This window comes from Pithys albifrons, chromosome 7 (genome assembly GCF_047495875.1).
Source record: "Pithys albifrons albifrons isolate INPA30051 chromosome 7, PitAlb_v1, whole genome shotgun sequence".
In the NCBI taxonomy this organism is placed as follows: Eukaryota; Metazoa; Chordata; class Aves; order Passeriformes; family Thamnophilidae; genus Pithys; species Pithys albifrons.
The window spans coordinates 41,741,517-41,764,191 of record NC_092464.1 but is presented as its reverse complement, the minus strand read 5'-3'; the positions used below and the strand labels follow the sequence as shown (position 1 = coordinate 41,764,191).

The window sequence follows — 22,675 nt, the reverse complement described above, 5'->3', positions numbered from 1 at the left end:
TGATTGCAGTCAGTTGACAAAGAATGTCATCTTGAGCAGATGCTCATCAATAGCCAGCCCTTCTTATTATTACTTAGTATAAGAAGAAAAAATTAAGACACAAGGGACCATCTAGTTACGTGGTCTGATTTCCTCTGTATCCTGTGCCATTAAATTTCACACATGTGCAAGCAGTATGAGGGCAGTAAACCCGCATTTGGCTAAATCCTGTCTTCCAGGAAGACATCTTGTCCTGGCTGGGGGACAGGTAAGCATTAAAAATTTCTTGGGGCCTTTGTTATCTTGTTCCAGTGATGGATTTTCACCTTAAGAGGGAAAATTGTGTGCTTTATTTGAATTTGCCTGACTTCAGTTTCTGCTACAGCTTCTTGTTATGCCATTCTCCACTAGATTAAAGAGTCCTTCAGAATTCAGTATTTTTTTCTCCATAGAGGTACTTATGTGTTGTAATCAAGTCAATCTTTTTGATACGATAAACAGATTGTGCTCTTTAAGTCTCACTTAGCAGCATTTTTCTTCAATTCTCAAGTCATATTTTCAGATCCTAATCTGCCCCCCCTACAATTTTTTGATTTTTTTTTCAAAACATGGGCAGGAACACAGTACACAAGATTGCTTTCATTAGTGATATATTCAGAGATAAAACTATCCCACCTACTTCCTACTCCCCTGATGCGGGTTAATCCTTCCTTTTACCAGTGTCAGAGTGAGTGTTTGTGATGGGTTGGTGATTACAACCCCTAAATCATTTCCAGCAAGTGCCATTTTCTTCTCAGTACACATCTACAGTCCGTCAAGGTTGTCACAGGGATTTAGTTATAGTAACTATGCTTTAGTTACAGTAGGTGTATTTTGTTTGACAAAGTACAGTTTGTCACTCAATTCAGACTACTTCACATGGTTCCTTGGTACCTGTACCATTTCTCTTCTTTTTGCATCATTTTCAGATGTCACCCCCTTTTCACAGAAAGTCACATTCTTTTAGTGTCCATTACTTTTTGTATCAGTCTTTTCGGCAAGTCTTAGCTGATTTAGCATCTGCTTTAATGATATCATGGGGTACTATATTTTCTTTCAGGCTGTCTTAAAAGACTAAATCATCAATATGCACGTAACCAAATGAGCAATCTCATGAAAGAATTAATTTAGAGAAGTTTGATTGGACCTAATCTTCATAAAAAAGACTGGAATAATTTCTATCAATTTCTTTGAAATATTTTAAAATGAAATGTTATTCCCATTATTATTTAGGGTATTGATGTTGGCCTGTGTTTTCTGCTCTTTGCACTTACCTCTTTTTGACTACTGGTAAAAGATTAATGCCACTTTGGAATTTCACATGTATTCCAAAGTTTATTAAAACAGGTGAAAGAGCTCACATATCTGTTCTGGAGCTGGGACTAAAAGTTATCTAAGTTTGCTTATAGAATAGTGGTCATGATTCCTATCTTTCTTAATTACTAGCAGGCTGGAGCAGTTCTTTGTAATCCCCTGTTTCTTTTGTAGCACAAAAGTACTGAACATATTTACCTTTTCCACACCAACACAAACCCACTTATGAGTTACATTTAGTAATGTGCTAGTACCATCCTTAGGTTTTCTTTTATTCCTAACATACTTTAAATGTCCTATTTTTATTTAGCTGTTACAACTATGGATTTTTTCTTGCCTATTGATTTATCAATTTTTGATATTGTAACCTGTAATTCATAGCAACTGTAATTTATATCACTTCTCTTTATTTTCTATTTTCTTTCTAACTGCTACTTTTGAGTTTTTACATAAAGTTAGTGCCTTCTATGATTGCAAAGACACAGTCTTTTGGTCATTTGACAGAGACTTTAAGAGAGCTCCTCTTTTGATGTTCACACTAAATATTCTTCGCCTTGTCAGCTCCCCTTACTGTTTTTCTCAGTTTGAGGAAATTAGCTTTTTGGAAGCAGTAGAAATACATAGTTTTGACTGGGCCTGTCTTTCATTTACCCATGATGAATGGAATCAGACCATGATAGCTTCTTCCCAGGCAACTACAAACTTTTTAATTTAGTGATATCTACCACTTTTATCTATCACAACGAGGCTCAAATACTTATCTCTTGCAGTGTAGGATATCTACTGGGCTACAAGATTACCTTTTCCTTTTGTAGAAGTTATTAATGACTTGGTAGAGTTTGCTGTTAAGCTACAAAAATCTACCCTTATTTCCTCACAAACATGAGAAATTAGGATACTACATGTGTGAATATTTTCCTAACTTTAGAAAATCTTTCTCAAACTTTAATCAGGCCTGAATTTTAAGGGAAGAAATAAACTTTCAGGGACATGGGTAATTAATTTTTGGACATTTTCAGAACTTTTTGTGACAACAGTACTAATGCCTTTTGCCAAAAGGAAAGCTTGTTTACTTGTTAATTTTAAGAGGTAGTAATTCGGAAGAAAATTATTTTAAGAGGTAGTAATTAGGAGGAAATAAAAGGATGAGAATTAAGTCAGTCCATGTTCCATTGAAGAGGGCTGGTGTCCCAGAATGAACTAGAACAGGAATGTCAGCCACAACTCATCCAGAGCCCTTCAAAGTTGATCTGTTCAGCCTGGAGAAGAGTAGATTGAGGTGGGGGGCTCACTGTCTGCAACTTCCTCATGAAGGGTCATGGAGGGACAGGCACTCACCTCTTCTCTCTGGTGACCAGTGACAGGACCCAAGGTAATGGCCTGAAGTTCTGTCAGGGGAGGTTAGAAAAAGGATGTTAGAAAAAAAAATACTAGAGAGTCATCACCCAGAGGGTGTTTGGGCACTGGAATAGGCTCACCAGGGAAGTGGTCACAGCACCAACAGCCTGACAGAGTTCCAGAAGCATTTGGATGATGCTCTCAGGCACATGGTGTGACGCTTGGGGATAGTCCCTGTGCAGGGTTAAGGGCTGAACTCGATGGTCCTTTTGAGCCCCTTCCAACTCAGAACATTCTGTGATCCTGTGCCCGGCCGGGCTGCTGGCAGCGGGCTAGGTTGGCCCGGCTGCCTCCAGAAACGCCCCGCAGCACCAGGGAGAATGTTAAGACACCAGGTCAGGTTTTAGAGGCACCGAAACAGGCTCTGTCACAAGCAGCGTCAGCCACGAACCCCTAACTTTTCAATAAAGGCCGCCCTCGGACATTAAACCACCCACTATCCCCTCCTTTAGCGCAGCCTCCCCTGACCCTCGGGGCAGCCTGGCACCCCGTGGGCACTCCCGCTCGGGCTGTGCCCCGGCGCCCGCCCCCGCCGGAGGAGGTGGATGGCTGCGGGCCAGCGGCGCCGAGGGTATTAATAGGCGGCCGGAGAAGCGGCCGGGCGGCTGCGGGTGTGCGGGGTGAAGGCTGCAGGCTCGGCTTGTGTCGGCGCGGGAGCCACGCCGGGGAGGTGCCTCCCCTCCTCTCCGGTCCCACCGCGACGGCGAGATGGAGGGTAAACGCCGGTGGGGCACAGCCGCCTCCTCTTTCTCCGCTTCAGCTGCGCTGCGGCCGCCGGAGGGGCCGGGGGCACTGGGAGGAGGGAAACGCCTCGTCCTCTGCCCCGCTCCGGGTTTTTAACCCCTTCCTCGGCCTGCGGGGCTCCAGCAGCCTCCCCAGCACGGGGGTCACCGGCCGGGCGAGGAGGGAGGCAGGGGCGCAGCCCAGGTGCGGAGGGCGTAGCTGCCTGTTGGGTATCTACCGGTAGTCTTTTGTTACAGCGCAGCAGTAGCGTGGCCAGAATGGTTTAGTAAGGTACAGAATTTGCTACAGTTATCGTAAAAGCTTTACAGAATAGGGGTTTTTTTTGTTCTTGTTGAAATAAATTGTCTTTATAGAGTGGTGCCTTTTTTGTTTTCCCTTTCGGGCAGAATCAAACAGGCATGGTAATACAGCGATTTGCTTTGGAACAAAAGTTCTCAGTAAGGGAGAAGTTAATCCTGTTTATCAAGTTTTTTTTACCCGCATTAAGAGGAAGGCCTTGCATCATTAAGGAATGAAAAGTAAAAGTTCGCCATGTGTTTATGAAAGCTGGGGATGTGGATGACCTTTGACTAGCAATAATGAGGCCGCTGGAGGAGCTTAGAAAATGTAGAGATTAAATTGTGGTTCACCTAGGATTTAGGTGTGCCGTTATTTGCAAGGTTAAGAAACAAAGAATTCTTCGCTCTTGTGAGTGGAACCTTGTTGCCAAGTCAGAAAATAGAAGTGTTTGCAGAGGCTGTCTCCTCTCCCACAAAATCAATATTCTTGATAAGAATTTCTCCACTTATTGCAAATTGGAAATCTCTTTTGAAAACAGTCAAAAAAGGCTTGAGACTAGATGTGGGCATTTTTGTTTGTTTGTTTACCCTAAACATGGCTGAAACAGTAAAAAAGTTTTTATTCCCAGGTTGAAGAGTCTACTAGCTTGTCTCTCAGAAGTTGTGTCTTGCATTCATGGGTGATCCAAGTTATTAGCACTATATTGGTGGAAGAATCTCCAAACAAAAAAATATATTTAAAAACAAACTCCGGAAACTTAATATTTTAAAACAATGTCTCCCTTTTGCTTTATTAGATGTAAACTGAATGAGGATTGTAAAGTCACATGAAAATTCTACTGTGATATGGTGATATGTGATATAATATGATCTAATCTGCATAGTAGTCTAAGGCTGTACTGTAATGACAGCTGTACTACATGAATAACAGGAGCGCTACTGTATGACTGACAGCAGCTCCAAAAGGGATTTGCTTGAGATGCACCTTGTATTTATATCCTCTGCCAGGACAACACCAAAGATATGCTGCCTGTAGTCGCTAAGACTGCGATCCTGCAGGTTTAGCTGGGTAGTAATGTTCTTGTTCAAATATTGCCTGCTGTATGCTACCCAAAGTCTAATTTTGGTCCAAAAGCATTGGCTCATGCTGGTAAGACAGAATGTGTCTGGGGATAATATAATCACCACCCTTGTTGCTGCAGGTTTTCCAGTCTATCTTCCTTATTCATGAGTAGCATCTGTAATGTCTCTTTACTTTCTCTCATGAGGAATTCTTTACTCTCACAGTCCTCTCTTCCCTTTACCTTTGGTGGTTTGCTGTGTTTTCTGCCAGGTTCTGTCTGGCAAATGAACTTCATGTAAGTGGAATAGTGAAGGAAGTTGGGCTGCACTGTAGCTTTTTCTATGAGCTCATCTTAAGCCACTGGAGAAATGTGGCTCTGTGGTTCTTGAGATGGTGCAACTTTGCTGACTGCTGAAAGCTTTTTTTTTTCCCCCCAAGCAAATGTAAATCCACTGATAAAACCAGACCTTGTGGGCTGCTACGTGCAGTTCTGCTTTCAGCACCGATTTTATGGGCTCTTATCATTTAAGGTTGTATTGGAAAGCATCTAGGAGACCAAGTCTGAAGGCTCCGCCTGTTGCAGCACTAGCATTGTGTTTGTTTAGTGCAGCTGACAAAGTAGCCACAGTTGGAGTGGAAACTTTGTACGTGCATAGTTAACACTTGCAGTAGCTGCAGTGGTGAGCACAGGGGGAGCAATCTCGTGGGGTGATGCTGTGGGTTCTTTTCCTTTCCCCCCCCCTTTTCTCTTTTAAACACTATTAATGTATCTGAAAGTGTGCACTTGAGTTTCGTCTTGCTGGTTGCTAATTGAGCCTAATTTCTCTAAGACATCACCACTGTCCGCAAGAGAAGCCTTAACGTCTGTGCAGGGATGAGTGAGAGGATTTCTTCTTTTAAGCTATGTTTCCACTAACACAAAATACAGCAAAATCTCATTAATGAGAGGGGGGCCAAGTTGTAAGTTCCTACTCCTAGATACAGAAAGAGATCTGGACTGCATATATCCGTCAGTTATTTGGCATCAAGGTACTTTTCCAAGGTTGTTTTGGCATGGAGAAAGCCTGGCAAATTCTATATTTGGAGGAAAAAAAAATAGGTGAGCTGTTCCCTTGTGGGGAATAAGGGCTGAACATATTAAGCAGACTCTCAAGCAAGTTGCTAGCTCATCAAGTACAACAGAGTCAGAGCTGGAAACAACAAGAGGAAGGGAACAGCCAGCATTTATGCAATATGCTGCTTTTTAACTTCTGAATTGCTGACTGCTCAGTGTTTATAGGGTGTGTTTGGGGCATTATGTGGTTTATGTTGCCAACAGATCAGGGAGGTGAGTCAGTAAACATTTTGTGTAAGTTGTTGCTGTGTTGCTATCTCAAACCACTGCAATGTGAAGCAGGGTGAAATGCACTGGAAGTTAGCGTGACTTTATGTGTCTGGTAACTTGACACTCAGGTTTAGTATTTTGGTCAGAGCAGAGGAATAGGATCTCTCCTGTGTCTTAAAATCTGATCTGATAAAAGAGGTACTAGGATCTTTGCTCATATCACTTCATCAGAGGAAGGGAAACAGGTTTGCAAGAAATGAAGCTTGCATCAAATAGTCATTCTGTGTGACTGTATTCATGGTGCTTTAAAATTAATAAGAATTTTCTTGGCAGTTAATGAACATTTAGTGAAGAAGCTTAATTTGACATTTGATAAAGTCAATAAATAATTTTTCTTTCTTGATTAAGGCAACTTTTAAGCTGTCACACAACCAAGAATTGTCACTTTTTAATACATTAAGAGATCTTGTTGCATACTGATTCAGCTATTAATGCCTATTAAACAGTTTAGATTTCATATGCTTTAATTTCCCATCTCTTGACTATTTTAAGCTTCCTGCTTCCTTAAAAGACCATTTATATTTGCATAAGCATTCATTACACATTCAAGGCATAAAAAATGGACAAACTGAAGTAATGTCTTTGGATTTCTCTAACTTTCCCCCACCCTGTGGTCAGGTTGGGGGTAGTTTTTCATAGTCATCCCAGATATTTGCAGAAACTACCTCTTTCAGCTTTGCAAAAATCAAAAGTTAAATTTCTTATTGCTTTTTTTGCTTTGTGTCCTGTCACAGACAGCAGAGGTTTTAGGACATAGTTGCTTGTAAAACATTGAACAGTCAAGGATGCTAAGCAGAACATGGCTAAATTGGGGCCATTCCCCCTCCCCCCCCCCCCCCCCCCGCCCCTTTTTTTATTCACCCAAGTATGCACATAAGTTATTTTGGCATTAGTGGAATTTATACATGTGCAATGAGGGAATAATAAATTGAAAGGGCAAATGGGTTTTGCTTTGTGGCATGTTAGTAGAGGTTGTTTCTGTTGATTGTTATCAGGCCTAGTCTAAGGGTAAAAAAGATGTCTTTGACCTTATTCAACTGTATGTATGTCCATCTATCCAACTGTTTCTTGAGTACAAGTGATCTTTCTTTCTTTTTTTAGTCAAAAACCTGTCAAGTGTCAGTAAACAGAATTGTCTTTAAAATAAAAGTCACCAGACCAGAAGTTTTTCAGTGCCATGAATATGATGAGGAAAGTGGTTCTTGGTGACCAAGGCATCTTGTCAGCAAATTAGCAATAACTCTACAAAGCAGTTGGTTAAATCTAGATAATTTGGAAGAGCTTGTGACTATAATGCTTGGATGTTTCTGCCCTTTGTCATGTCTCATCTTATGTAAGCTGAAAATCCTCATGAATATGATCTTATCCATTGGCAAATGTCAGGGTTTCAATAAGAATAAGGTTTTCTCCAAGTGGCTTGGCATCCCTGTGATAGTTACACTGCAAGGCAGCTTGCAGTGTCTCATTGAGCTGCTCAAACTCATTTTTCTCAAGGAGACCTACTCCACTGTAAAGGGATTGTTGAGACCCCTTTTGGGCCAATGTATCATGTTTAAAAGCCGTAGCACCAGCCTGAAGGGGAAAGAGCAAGCAACAAGTGCTGTACGTGTCTGGTATTCGGTTGCAATGCTAATGCGGAGGTCAAATGACTGACTCAGGTTTTCACATGGTAAAAAACCAAACAAGGAAAATACCCAAACAAAATAAGTTATCCATCTTCTGCCTTCATTAGAGGAAAAGGGAAAGACATGGGTGCAGTCAGACTACAGGTGGTGTGGTTTGCTCTGTTTTGGCCTCTTTCAGCTGCCTTGATAGGGAGGGGTTGTGTGGTCTCACTGGTGAGCACTGCATGCATAGTATGGTCAGATTTGTGCTTCTACCAGGCGTCACCCAGGCTGATGCTGTAGGAAAGGACTGTTGGTGTCTTCTTCTGGCACTTGCCAGTGTCACCCAGCAGCTTGGCAGGCACCATGGCAGGCACATTCTGAATTGGTGTGTCCAGAGCCCTGCTGGGTCCCTCATCTGTGTGACTGGTCTCTGCTGATCTTGATGACCAGTGTTACAACAGTCTGTGCAAAGCAGCTTGCTCCATTTTGAAAGTGCATTGTGCTACTTTGAACTACTTTTACATTGAACTAATACACTAATGAATTATGAATATCTGCAGAGAAACTAGTTCAGAGGACCTAGTGGGTTGGAAAGTTACATCCTGATTTACTATGCACTAGCTTCCCTGTGTTAGTAAATAAGGGCATATCTCAGAGACATGTTGCAAACATGAGTTAGTGAACAGAAATTGGAAATCCTTTGTAGAAGCAGAAAATGTGGAAGTGTTTATGATATTAAGAAAAAGTGAGAGGAAAAGAGTTGTTTTGATTGCAAAGGGAATGTAGAGGTAAAACTTTCTAAAATGAAATTTAGACTTTTCATCTATTTCTGTATTTTAACTTGTATTGAATCCCATAAAACTCAGTTTTAATAAATTACTGCTTTATTAGTTGATTTTGAAAGACTAGAGCTAAAAATTTACTTTATATAATGACTAAAAATATGATTCTTGCATGAAATTACAGGCTGTCATGAACTCTTTCAAATCAAGTTGCAGAACCTCTATTTGGAAAAAGCCTTTATTTGTTTCTCCATTGCATTTTTTAAATTTCCCCAATGGGAACCAGAAAAATCTCAAGGATTCCATATATTCTCCGTGGGTCACACATATATTCATCACTTCTCTCTGAACTCAGCCTCCTGAAGTTACCTTTGTTATCTCATGCATTGTACCTTTGATTGAATTGGAAGTTGTGGATTCTGTCCTTTGCCACAGAAAAAAGGAACATTCATTAAACGTTCATTATCCATGTGCCACTTTTAATTGAAAAAAGAACAACTTTGTTTCTCATATACTTCCTACACTGTTAGCAGGTGTTAAAAATTAGAACATGTGAGCTGAGAAAATCTTATTTGCTTTAGGGAATTGGGATTTCTATTTCATAGTTGGCATTTGCCGTTTCTCAGTTTCTCATCAAGGTGAATTCTGATTCCCCACAGCCTTTGTTCCTAATTGGAAATGTTACAGCATGAATCATTCCCACAGTTACTTGGTTAGGGCATTGCTAAGTTGTTATGGAATATTAACATCAGTTCCTGAGGCTTGGTTGCATAAAAATTTCTGTTTTTTCTCAACTTTTGTCTGCAGTTTTTGATGTTGTGGGGTTTGTTTTTTCAGGAAATCCTGACCAGGACTGTTGCGTATAGCAAGTGCTGGGCACACAGAAATGGGCACAACATGACAAGTCATGAGTGTTCCACTAATAAGGGTACTCCATCAGAACTCTGGAAAGATCTCTGAAAGTAGGACCCCTGTCCTAGCATGGAACTTGTGTTCCCTGTCAGTTACTCTTTGCTGGGTCTTCTTTCCAGATTTCACTCTCCTCCCCTTTCCTTTCAGAATGAGAAATTCAGGTGTAGGATGGAGAACAGGACCCATTTGTTCTGGTGTTGCCATTCAGGGCTAGCAGTGTTCTCAGTGAGTCTATTCAGGGGCTTTTGAGCCCTTACAGAGGCACTTTTGTTTTCCTTGGGTCCTGCTCTATAAAGGTCACATTTGCCTTTTCACAGAGGATTTCTGTGAGAGGGGGCTGTTGCAGCATTTCTGAGGTGAAGCACCCAACTAGTTCCCTGTCCACAGACCTGGTCCTTAAACCTGCAAGGCAGGAATATGTAATATAGGGGAAATTGCAAAAGTCCTACCATACCTGTGCCTACCTTTTTTATACTGGATTTTAAGAAACCTGCATCTCCTTTGTTTTGCAATGGGCCTGGGAAATCAGTTTACTGAGAAAGAATGTATTAATGCATTTTTGCATTAAGACTGGAGTGGCTTTATTTCATTCATATGTACAGAAAGCAGTGATTAAAGAAAAAAATTGTCTTTAAAGGTTCTTTGTAGCAAGGGACTGAAATAGCTGCATAGGATGGGGCAGGTTTGTGTTTTAATGCTTTGATACAAAATATGGCACCACATTAATCCATTAAATGACTTCAGTGTTGAGTCTTGACATTGAAGTCATTTTTTTTGCTGGACACATTGAAAGAATATACTGAGGTCTTCTGAAAGATGACCCATGACTACATCACACAGAATGAGAAATTTAAAATTTGTTTCTGATTCACGCTTGCAATTATTACTGCATCTGTTATAAAACAGAAATAGACCTTTGATCTAGGCCAGCTTTTTGCATTTTCTTGAATAGTCAGTGGTGCTAATACAGTGTAAACTGAATAGGATTTGGCCTTGGCATTCAAGCACAAGCTACTCTTTCACAACAACTCCCTTCTGTTTCCTCATTTTCCTTGTGAGCAGTAAGTCTTTCTGGTCATTTCATGCTACTCTCCCAAATGTTATTACAATATGTTGTCGAAATGGGCCAAGTACAATGCTTCAGTTTCTTTTTGTAGTGCAAGGATTTAGCAGTCAAATATGGAAACACAGATGCAGCATTGAAATACTTGGTAGTGCTTACATAAAAATATAGACACATCTGAAAAAATGTTTATATTTTCTGTACGTTTTCCCAACTCAAATTAATTTATGTTTTCTGCTGGGAAAATAATATTGATCATAAAAATGAAATGCTGGTTGGATATTCTTAGGCTTCTGTAATAGAATATTTCTTTTAGGATGAAATGTGGGAATTACGAGCTTGATTTTGCTGCTTCTGAAGCCAGTGGCTGAATGCCCAATTGCCTTCAATTGGAGCAGGATTGAGTCTTCTGTTTTGCAGAAAGATATCTTGAACAGGCAATAATCCTTAATCTCTGTTTTAAAGCACTTCCAGTTGGTAAAGTTTTAGTTCTGTTTCAAGCCTGAAGCCATTTGGCTGAAATTGCATTTGATGTATTTTCCAGAAGTCTAAGTCTGCTTAGGTGTCTGTTTCTGTATTCTCAAGTAGAAAAGAAGTTATTTATTGCAACCCCATCTCTAGATTGTTTCTCTATCGTGTTTGAAAACAAGAAACATGATGCTGTTTCTAAGAAGTGGGCTTCATGTGGAACATGTTCCTTTAGTGCAATCAAGTGTGTTTAAGACAGATATATAAAAGGCCTAAAATTATTTTTGAAGGAAGAACATGTACTATCTGCTCATAAAGATAGTGTGTGTTTCTTAATTTGGATGCTGAGCTCTGAGGAGGTGTTAAAGACATGCTATTTGACTTGGATACTGTGACATAAAAAGTCAACCTAGAATCTTTCTGGAGGTTCACCTATCTAAAACAAAAAAAATTGGTCATTTGCTCTTTTAAAAACATGTGATAAAAAGAAAAATGTTATGGAATTTCAGATGTTTATCATCTACTTAGTTTTACTCTTCAGGGTTTTACTGCAACCAAGAGGAAACACATTTATTTTGGGGTAAAGAAGAGTTTGGAAATCTCATAAGAACTCCAGAAGTCAGACAGGAGTAGAAGATTAAGTATCATGGCATTTGGAGAAAAGTGTGAGAGATAGAAACAGTGTATATATCCAGAAGTGGTTTGCAAAACCTGAAGACCTTTACCTCAGAAAATGTGTGTATTTGGGGCTTGATTTAGGTGCTAATTATGAAATAGTTTTCTGTTAATTTCATGTAATGGTCTTATAGTATGTTCTAGGGTAGGATTTAGCTCAACAAGCTCAGATTGAAATGATAAGTAATAACTAAAAATTATAGAGAAAGGGGGAAATAATTGCAAGGAATTCCAGAAAACAAAATGTGAGCTGAGTAGTGAACTCTTTGCTGGAGCTTTACACAGGTAAAATGCTGTTCAATTGAAGGCTCACTTCCATCCCTTCCTTCTAACCTCTCTGCTTTGCCTTTGTCTTTCATAGACTGTGTTTGAGTCCCAGCACAGATGTGGGGACCAGGGGTAGGCTTTCATGTGGACTGTCACCCCTTTTCCAGAGCATATCCTCTTCCTCGGGTTTCACAAAGTGTCCTAAGGAGCCTGTAAAACTGTGCAGAGGTGAACAGACCTGCTTCAAAAGGGAGCTGTTAGACCTGTTACCCAGCCCCCTAAAGAAAGACATGGTAGCAAAAATAAAATTCTGCTTTTGCTTTTCACTGAATTCCTGGAAAAAGATCATTGTAAAGTCATGGAAGTACTGGTATCTTATGTCTGTGGAAAAGTGACATTTATAGGGCTGATGGAGTTACTAATAGAAACCTTTTGCACAGCTCTGGTTCTAGCAGAGACCTGAGAGGTGGAGCACAACAACCAACCAACCAACCAAACAAAAAGAGTGAGTTGTGAGTTCTCTTGCTCTATCATATATTCTTCTTGTAACCAGAGGAAGTACCAACATCTGTGCTCAGTGAGAGATATTCACCTACCCTATAGTTTTTTTAGATCCTGTCCTTTTTTTTTGTGTATGTATTTCATAGCAACAAAACACCTTTGGCATACATGGAGATGACAGCATCTCCAGGTGATGTTTAGGCTGAGATTCTTTTTTGTGTTTATGCTAAACTCTGAATAGTACTTGGGCAGCTATTTGTGCATCAAATAACTAACTCTCAATTGAAAAATGGTCTCTGCTCTGTCTGCCCAAAGACCTAATGTCTTTCAATTCCTTGGTAATTTCTGATGTTTTAAGTCTTACAAAGCTGACCTACTAGCTTGCTTTTTCAGAGAGAAACCTCTAAGACCTTTTCAATGATGCAGTTTCTATACAGTGCCTCTGCTGTGGTGTGCTGGGAGACATGATGAGAATTGACATTTTTGATGTCTGTGATTTTCCCTCTTTGCCTATTAAAGATTTTATGCTGTTTACCTGCTTGTTTTCTCTCTCTCCCATAAGAACATTTATGTCTCTCCAATAACAATGTGCTGAAGGCTACTCTGTTGAGTAAAATTTAGTATATTACCCATTTGGATTAAAACCAAAGAATTTCAGAAATGTGTGCGTGTGTGTCTCATTTTTGTCAGCAGCATTTTGGGAAGTCTGAGGTTCCTTCTCATGTTAGGGTTTTATCTTGTTTGTCTTATCTCTCCTGATAAGTCAAAGTGACCTGAATAGCTTCTCTAAGTCCTCAGAAAATAAGGTCATGGGATTGACAGGGTTTCTTTCAATCAATGGACCTTGAAGTGGTGTACCTTTCTAAGCAGCATTGCTCTTCTGTATCCTGTGCATGAGGAGCTGTAGTTATGATAAAAATGGTGAATGTGTCAGATTGCGCTGTCTGGCAGTCTTCTGGAAATTTGGTTGGTTGTTTAGATCTGTGAAAGAGCCACCTGTCTTCTGTACTTTGTAACTGGAGCAAAAAGTAAGGCAGAAGATGAAGTCGTTTTGGGGACAGGGCTTTCTCCATCACAGCCTTCCACCATCCTCACTGTAAGTGAAGACAACCCTTTGTAGGTGGCAGTGCTGCCTGGCTTTATAGATCTTAGCTATTCTAAGGCAAGATCAGGGAACAGATGCTGTCTGTAACCCAGATAATTTGGCTGGGGTAGTTACAGCTTCTTCTTTCAGCGCTATACTGTTTCAAATGTCTGTTCCCTTGATATCTCCAAATGTCTCACTTTCATCTTCATCCTCATGCTGGTGAAAACTGGAGTCCTGATCTTCCCGTATGAAATCAATACATGAAATAGATACGTAGTTGTCACTATTGACCAGTGTCTTATAAGCATCTTGGCTGTGCTTTCAGAAGTAATGTAAAGGAGGAAGTAGCAATGTGTTTATGGAACACATCAGGAGAGCCCATCCTGTGGGGAAAGGTGAGGGAAAGGCAGGAGAGCATCCCTGGAGAAGAGAATAATCTGCCTAATAGATTATTGTAATTAGTACTGAGAGCACTTAATAGCATAAGGTAGAAAGAAGTTACAGGTATGTGATATCGACAGCAATCTCAAAAGGTTTTGTTTTCATGGAGTGGGGGTCAGTAAAACACTTTGCAAAGGATGCAGAGGACTCAGAGCAAGAGAACTGGCTGGTGAGGAGTCGTCGCATAAAGATACTGGAAATGAAGCTGAAAATTTTTTCATGAAAAAGGGAAGCAGAAGGGATGGCATGTGGAGGGGAACATTTTCAGCTAAGAAAACGGCCTGTTATCTTTCAGTGTATTTCTGTTTATCCAGCTGTAACATGTTCTAAGCCAGAAGTGTATTTTACTCTGTGTTTGGAAGGTGCCTGGCATGCTTTTGTATGCTATAGAAAGCAGTAGATAAAACAGAGTAACTATTATTACCTACAGAATAACAGTTTAGGTTTGAAGTAGCACATGATTGTTTTTTTTCTTGTCTGTAAAGATTCTTCCACTAAATCTGGGATTTTTGTACACGTAAAAAGTGCATTTGAGTTTTTTAAGTTGACTAATTCTTCAGCAATGAAAGAATGTTTTTTAGTTTGTTATTTAGTTATTCAGGCCTTGCTCTAATGATGAATTATTTACCCTACAGTTGGTGTTTGCAAACAGGAGATGCTCCAGAAGAAGAATGCAGTTTTGGTGGATGGGGTTATCCTAAATGGTCCAATAATGGACTCTAAAGCAGGAGAGAAGTTTGTGGAAGAGACATGTAAGATTATAATGGAAGAAATTGTCCAGAAAGCTGATGATGTAACAGAAAAGGTAAAGCAATAGAGTGTTGTTGGGAATTTGTAATGGAGATAATGAACAATAAATCAATTTTTTTATAAGTTGTATTTTATTGCCCTTTAAGTAGCCTCAAAATTTCTAATCTGTGCCTGGCTCTGAAATAAAATGACAGCCTTACAAATTATAAAATTATAAAACCTTCCAACAATGTAATTAGGATACATATCTGCCAGAAAGTAATGAGAGTTTGTTTTTTGTCTGAGTACAATTGTCATTTTCTGTGGAATCACAAATGGCTGTAGTGTTTTTTCATTGCTTGGGCTGGGTGTGAGTTATTTGATTGTTCCTCAGGGGCAGTGGTGTTGGAGAAGGAGGAACAGTGGATGTGGTACCACTGTGAAAGTGTAACTTTTTAAGATTGCTGTGGGTTTTGTAGAACCCCTGCTTAAGGGGCTGTATGGGAAGAGGACCTGCACATAAATTTCACTTGCCTTTGGGCATGTACTGGTTGCTCCTACCCCTTTGCAGAACAGCATCTGAAAATGCTGTGATTACAAATGTTTAGCTAAGAACAGAATTGGAGCTGCAGGCCTCTTTCTGTTCTGCCTTCCAGCATTCACCACTCTAATTTTTGTGGTTGAGCAGTGCCTGAAATGCAATAAAACCAACAATCCATAAGACCATTTTACCAGATATATTTTCTGGTGGCATGCTGCCCTGCAGTGGGAAGGCTTGCGAAAGCAGTGCTGAATGTGGTGCTTACCTTGTACCTTTATAACCTCTTCCTCCTGGCAAACCTGTTCACTGATGGTGTCTGTGCCCTCCCCACCACTAGGTCTGTGAATGGCAAGCCCCCGAAATGCTGAAGCAGATTCTTGACCTGGAAATGAGGAGCACTGGAGAATGTCATCAGAAACTCCTGCAGCTCTGCCGGGATGTTATACAGTACAGCGTCAAAACCAGTAGGAATTTGATTTCTAGCACAGTGGTTTTATATGCTTACTTAGGAAGACAGGGAAATGTTTACAAAGCTCTGACACCTTTCACTGAACCGAGGGTGTGAATGTTTGTTTTCTGGCTGCCTATACAAGTATGCAAACACTTGGTCATGTTTCTGTTGTTTGACTAATTACTGGTCACCACAGGTTTGACTAAAGTGTGTAATAATGGCAAACTAATAAAAAAACCTAATTAATGCAATGGAATTCGCATTAACGATAGATTCTGTAATTTTGAAGTCTTGTGAAAGTCACCTAGACAAGTATATAGCAGTCTAGCAAAAAGGCAGAAGGGCCTGTGTGTGTGATTACCTGCTGAGTGATGAGATTTGGAGTTGCCATCATTGCCCTCATATGTTCTTAGTAATGATTACCCCTCATTTATTACTGTTCTTTTTGAGCAATAGTCTTGTAGGGTGTTAATTTGCTGATAGGCAGTACCAGACCCTGTGAGAAGAGAGCCTGCAGTGTTTGAGACAGTACGTCACATCTCTGCAGGATTAGTTCTCTACAGCTAACCTTTCTGCAGCATGTGCAGGATAATTCAATCTTAGCAAAAAAGGATGAACATCTGTTCAGGAAATAGTGCTGTGAATCAGTAGCTCAGGATTTCATCCAAGGTACGGCTTAAACTGTGTTTTGGAACATTTTATATAGTTAGTTGTGCATTTCCAGGTTATATTCCCTGCAGCAGTCACTGTTGCTACAAAGTAAAACAGTAAAATAATTGAGAGTGACCACTTGTCTTTGAAAACCACAGAAGAGTAGCACTACTGATCTGGAGGGGGAGTGCACTAATAATATGCAGATATAATTACTGAGTTACTGAAAAATGTTCTGTTTATCTCACTTCTGCAAATTGCCTTTAGATTATAATTTGTTATACTGTGTCACCTTAGAAAAGATGTTGTATATAAAAGTATGCTGTGTAAATAGTCTTCAATTTAAGTATAGACATTTACTGAAACCCGAGATATAATATAAATGGAGCCATACACCTTACCAGGTTTTGCATGTAAAAGGGCTATGCTGTGGATTAAAATTTAGGTGGTGATCCCACTGTTGAACTGACTTGTTTTTATAGTCAGCAATAGTATAGAATTTTGTCATAATTAGTTGTATCTCAGTGTTTCAAGGCAGCTAAACAAATTCTCTTAACTTTTCATTTTAAGTGTGCAGTAATTTTTTCCAAGCTGTTATACTGTCTCTTTCTCTCAGTATAGAGACTTTGTTGGGAGCACAGACACAGCAGGTTCCTATGTTCTATTGCTTAGCAAAATTTGGCCTGTCAAAACCACTGTTTAAAGCCACTGTATATCCTCAATTGTCAATCCCTTTTCTTTCCTTTATTTGTAAAACATGTGAGCAACTCACATTCATTCTGTGCACTACTTGCATCTCTCAAGACTTGTTTTGAGGTCTGAAAGTGCTTATTAAATTTATTTTTGAAGTATTGTCTAACCTAAGAAAAGGACAGTAAATCCAGAGAATACTGAGAGAATGGGGTGAATTGTGGTTTGCTATGATTGGCATTCAACTGAGAGGGGCTGTGATGTATTCTCTTTTCTTGTATATCCTGTCACTTGCTTTTCATCTGTATTTTCAGATCATCCAAGGTTTTTCAATCAGCTCTATGCTGGAATAGATTATTACTCGTTAGCAGCTCGTTTCATTACGGAAGCCCTGAACCCAAGCGTGTAAGTGTGGTTCTTTCTCCTCTTGATGATGAATTGCATGCTTTGTGGAATAACAGCTTTTTTTACTTCCTTACTTCTGATTTCTGTTTTCAGTATTACAGGAAGAGGTAGGAATTGTGCATGAATTTGGGAGATAAAACAGTCTGATTCAGGTTGGCTGAATAGCTTACCATAAGGCTGACTAATCTGATGAGGCTTTTTTCTCTTGTTTGGTGAGGTTTAAGAGGAGAATTTTTTTTCTTCCCCAATTCTTTTAAACGCAGATTTTTATCTTACTTGATACATAAAAATCAATGAATCAGATTTAACTTAGTTGTTTGTATCCTTTGAGGTATTCTGCACAGTGTCAAATGCAAATGGTTACCTGTCTACTGTTTACTTGCAAATGTAAAGCTGAAATTTAAGTGTGTGACCTACATTAAGAGCAAACTCTGATGTATTACTTTGAGAGTGAAAGTGTCAATGTGATGCTGTCAGGAGCTGAGCAGTTGTTCTACTAGGTCAGATGCATAATGTTTTTACATTAGAGTTCCACTGCTGCTGATGATCAGCTGCTGGTAGATTAGAGAGGGTTGCAAGAAGCCTTTATCTAGTTTTAGCAATACTCTTTGGCATGACTTCTGTGGTTTAATACTAATGGTGATGCTTCTATTTTTGTTCAGATATACATATGAAGTATCCCCTGTGTTTCTGTTGGTGGAAGAAGCAGTCATCAAGAAAATGATTGAGTTCATAGGCTGGGAAGAAGGTGATGGTATATTTAATCCAGGTAGGAACAGTTCAGACCTCAAACTGAGTCACTGCAAAACACCCAATACCATGAATTCTATGAACATTGGAGTAATGTAGAATATTTGAAAGTGCCTGCAAAAGTCTAGTGATGCACAGAGCTATTTCATGTAGGCTTATCTTACATGTTTCTGGTAATAATTTGGTGATTCTGACTAGTGAATGAATGAAAACAGTTCAACATTAAGTGTAATTATATGGAAATTGATTGTTTGTAATTGACACCCTTCCTGACATTGTTAACAATAGTATCAGCAGCCTCATTGGAATGAGTCAGCTTAGTTGACAAACGGGGAGCTGATTTACCTTCCAGACCAACTGATGGTGCCTGAGGGCATAGGTATGTGTATCCTACCTATGAATTGTGGGAACAAGAGTTTACATGAGTTTAACTACTTTGAGGTTTTATAATTTTATTAAATGTAATGGTAAAGCCAAACAGATATTTCATAAGTTATTTGATAAGCCATCATTTTCAAGTGTTCTGTAAGGCAGTGTTCCAGCCCAATGTATTGAATCAATGAAGCATAATGGTGGTATTTCACAGATTATTCAGAAAACAAATTATTAGGTTAGATGTGAAGCTTTTATATCTGGCAGGCCTGGTCAATGACAGGTTGAGTCAGCAATGCCCTGGCAGCCAGAAAGGTCAGGTGTGTGCTGGGGGCATCAGGCACAGCATTGCCAGCCTGTCAAGGGAGGTGATTGTCCCACTCTGCTCTGCCCTGGCACGGCCTCACCTCAAGTCCTGTGTGTAATTTTGGGGACCACAATATAAAAAATATTAAGCTCCTAGAGACTGTCCAGTGGAGGGCAGTGAAGATGGTGAAGGGCCTTGATGGGAAGCCATATGAAGAGTGGCTGAGGTCACTTGGTCTGTTCAGTCTTGAGAAGAGAAGACTGAGTAGAGACCTCATTATGATCTACAACTTTCTTAGAAGGGAAAGCAGAGGGGCAGGCACTGATCTCTTCTCTGAGGTGACCAGTGACAGAACCCAAGGGAATAGCCTGAAATTTTGGAAGGAGGTTTAGCCTCATTATTAGAAAGCGGTTCTTTACCCAGAGGGTGTTCGGGCACTGAAAAAGCTCCCCAGGGAAGTGGCCACAGCACCAACCTTGCCAGAGTTCAAGAAACATTTAGCTCAGGCACATGGTGTGACTCTTGGGGATGGTCCTGTTCAGGGCTAAGGGTTGGACTTGACGATCCTTGTGAGTCCCTTACAACTCAGAAGATTCTGTGAGCTATTTTGGCAGGAAGAAGAGGAATAAAATGAGTAAATGAGTTTAAACTCCCCCTCCAAAACTAAAACAAAGTCAGCAATTCTAACCTACACATGTGTAGTAGAAAACTAAATAAAAATCCCTATCTTTTCATTTTTAAAAATTTATTAGTAATATGGAGTTGTTTTCACATCAAATTTGATATGTATTTTTCATAGAAGCCTTTCTTTTACAGCAGAATTTCTTGCTTAAAACTTAATTAGCTCCTATCAAAAGAGAAATTAATTGTACTTTTTTTGGTGCTAGTTTCATATAGGAGTTTTTATTATTTTGATTTTGTTATTTCAGCTGAATAAAACCCATCCAGATCTTACCTTGCAGATCTTCCTGTTTCTATTCACCGTGTTTGTTGTTTTTTTCTAGCAGCTTTTTTCTCCCCCTAATACTCTGAGGCCTGGCTGCCCAAGAGGATTCTGTATAGAGCAGCCACAGCTGACCTCTGTGCAAGCAGCTAAACTTGCACTGCTTCTGTACAGATGGGAAGGAGCTGTGGCAGGGTATTCTCTGTTGGGAAGGACTGCTTGGATGCAGGTCTTATTCCTCTGGAAATATCCCGAAGAGCATTCAAATATGCTCTGTTTCCATGTGTGCCACTGAGCCCGACATTCATTTTATGTCTGTAGGCGCTTTGGGGGAGGAATTAAACTGTGCTGGATGCATCACTAAGCTGACTGTGTGGCTTATTTTTGCCATAATAGGTCAAGTACTTACTCAGGACAGGTGCTAGTACTGTGACTAATATGGTATTTGCATGTCTCTTTCTGCAGGTGGCTCTGTTTCCAATATGTATGCTATGAACTTAGCAAGATACAGATTTTGTCCTGACATAAAGGAAAAAGGGCTTTCAGGTCTGCCAAGACTAGTCCTGTTCGCTTCAGAAGAGGTAAAACCAAAACTGGATAAAATTTTTTGAGCTTTATTTTTCCATGGCTGCAAAATTATATCATTTGCATATCTGATAGGGCACTGGTACAAAAATTCTGACATCAGTGTATGATGTGAAATATTGGAACTAAGTGGAGAAGTCTGATAGTAAAATTCCTTGCAGAAACTTCCTTGCTTTCAGAAAACAAACACAGATGTTCCTGTTTTGAAAATTGATGATACAATAATAATAGGTTGCACATGGGGCAAACGAAGCAGAATGCATGTGGTGTGTTGTGCAGGTCTGCAGCATTTGATTTCCCAAAACATACTCTAGCAGCAACTGTAGCAGGATTTGTATGTCAAAAGTTTTTTTCCGCATGCTTAATTTGCACTAAACTGAGCATTTGTGGACCCGTGAGCAGCTCCTGCTCTGCCCTGTGTCTGAGTACAGATTGGTTGTAGTACAGCACCAAACCCACCAAATGCCTCTTGGAAACAAATGCTGAACTTTTAGACAGTTCTTCTTTAAATAATTGAAAATATGTGGCTAGTTTCAAAGTTTTCGAATAATATCTGTCCAAAATGCCTCTGGGAAATGGAGTTACATTTATTCTGAAGGTATATTTTGAGTCTTTTTTCTCTTTCCTGTCCCTTCAGTTTTAAGAATTTATGATTTGATAAGTTCAGAGTTGTTATTAATTTGACTCCACAATATAAAGGCCCCAGTGGAAGGGAGAACCTTGTTATATTAGGAAGCATGTAGTTACTAGGATAATTTTAGCTCAAAAGTTTATGCTCCAAAGGGTTTGCAGTGGAAATAGATGAGAAGCTTATTTGAGAGAAGCCTGAGGGATGAAGACATTGTGTCTGTTGTCCAACATGGCACATATATTTTGGAACTGAGTCCAAATGTCCTAAATAAAGGTGATTTGTTTGTTTGTTTTACCCAAGCAAAATATATTTAGATTTGTTTTGTTACATTTTTATTGAAAACTGTGTGTATGAAATGACATGCCAGTTCATACTTAATTCATAATGTCACATCTTCAAAATAGTTAAGGCAATAAAAATGAGGTTGAAGCAAGTTCTATTACTGCTTTTGAAGTGAAGCACATAAAATTTTTATTAGGAAGTAACATTTGATTTCTAAAATGTATATTCTTGCACTCTAAGATAAGAAAACATTTAATTTCATGACAAATTGTAATTGACTTTCAGAATAAATTTTTTGATGTCTTTGTTTCACCAGAAAGACCAATACCAAAAAACATAGTGCTTACCAAGAAAAATAAATTGGTAAATTATTTGTAAAGCTGTGCTTTTGAGCTCTAATAATTTGCTTGATTCACAAAACCGTGTTGTCTTTAGTATGTAATAATCACTTGCTGTAAAACAATGCTTTTAGTAGTTAGATATTATGACTATTTTCTAGGATCTTTAGTGTTTGTTCATGGTTATGAGGGAGGAGGTGGGCATATTCGTACTTATTTTGGATCCACCTGTACTGAGTGCAAGGTACATGACCCTTTGGAAGCTTTTGTTCAGATATGCCATATTGAGAATATATGTAATAAGTGGTCCACACTGAAGGTGTATACATAAGTGCTTGTGTCCTACAATGTTATTGGTTTTGAGTATTTTTCATTTAATATTTTGTGCCTTTGAATCCCAGAATAATTTAGATTGGAAAAGACCTTTGGTATCATCAAATCCAACCTTTGACCAATTACCACCATGTAGTGGCACCTAGACCAAAGCACTTAATACCACGTCTGGTTGTTTCTTGAACACCTCTAGTGCTGGTGACTCCACCACCTCTCTGGGCAGAGTGTTCCTATGTGTAACAACTCTTTCTGTGAAGAAATTCTTCCTGATATCAAACTTGAACCTCTCCTGGCACAGCTTGAGGCCATGTCCTCTTATCCCTGTTGCTGGCTGCCTGGGAGAAGAGGCAAATCCCCACCTGGTTACAACTTTCTTTCAGGTAGTTGTGGAGATTGATAAGGTTTCCCCTGAGCGTCCTTTTCTGCAGGCTAAACAACCCCAGCTCCCTCAGCCATTCTTTGTAAAACTTACTATCCAAACCTTCACCAGCTCTTTTTACCCTTCTCTGGACACACTCCAGCACCTCATTGACTTTCTGGTAGGGAAGGGCCCGGAACTGACACAGCACTCAAGGTGTGGCCTCACCAGTGCCAAGTATAGAGGAACATCCACTGCCCTAGTCCTGCTGGCCACACTTATTCTTGATACAAGCCAGGATGCCATT

The 22,675-nt window shown here is 39.7% G+C and overlaps 1 protein-coding gene across 3 annotated transcripts in view; it reads left to right on the top strand.

Annotated features, from left to right (window-relative positions):
- The window catches only part of GADL1 (glutamate decarboxylase like 1), a 124,499-nt gene that overhangs the window by 37,682 nt on the left and 64,142 nt on the right, over positions 1-22,675 (top strand). For 2 of the 3 annotated variants that reach the window (XM_071561132.1, XM_071561134.1), the window contains 5 exons: positions 14,638-14,807; positions 15,610-15,736; positions 17,379-17,469; positions 18,132-18,238; positions 20,307-20,422. In XM_071561132.1, coding sequence (XP_071417233.1) covers positions 14,638-14,807; positions 15,610-15,736; positions 17,379-17,469; positions 18,132-18,238; positions 20,307-20,422 — 611 coding nt within the window. Of the gene's footprint in view, positions 1-3,323; positions 3,446-14,637; positions 14,808-15,609; positions 15,737-17,378; positions 17,470-18,131; positions 18,239-20,306; positions 20,423-22,675 lie in introns of those variants that run through there. The other variant, XM_071561133.1, reaches the window with a different exon arrangement.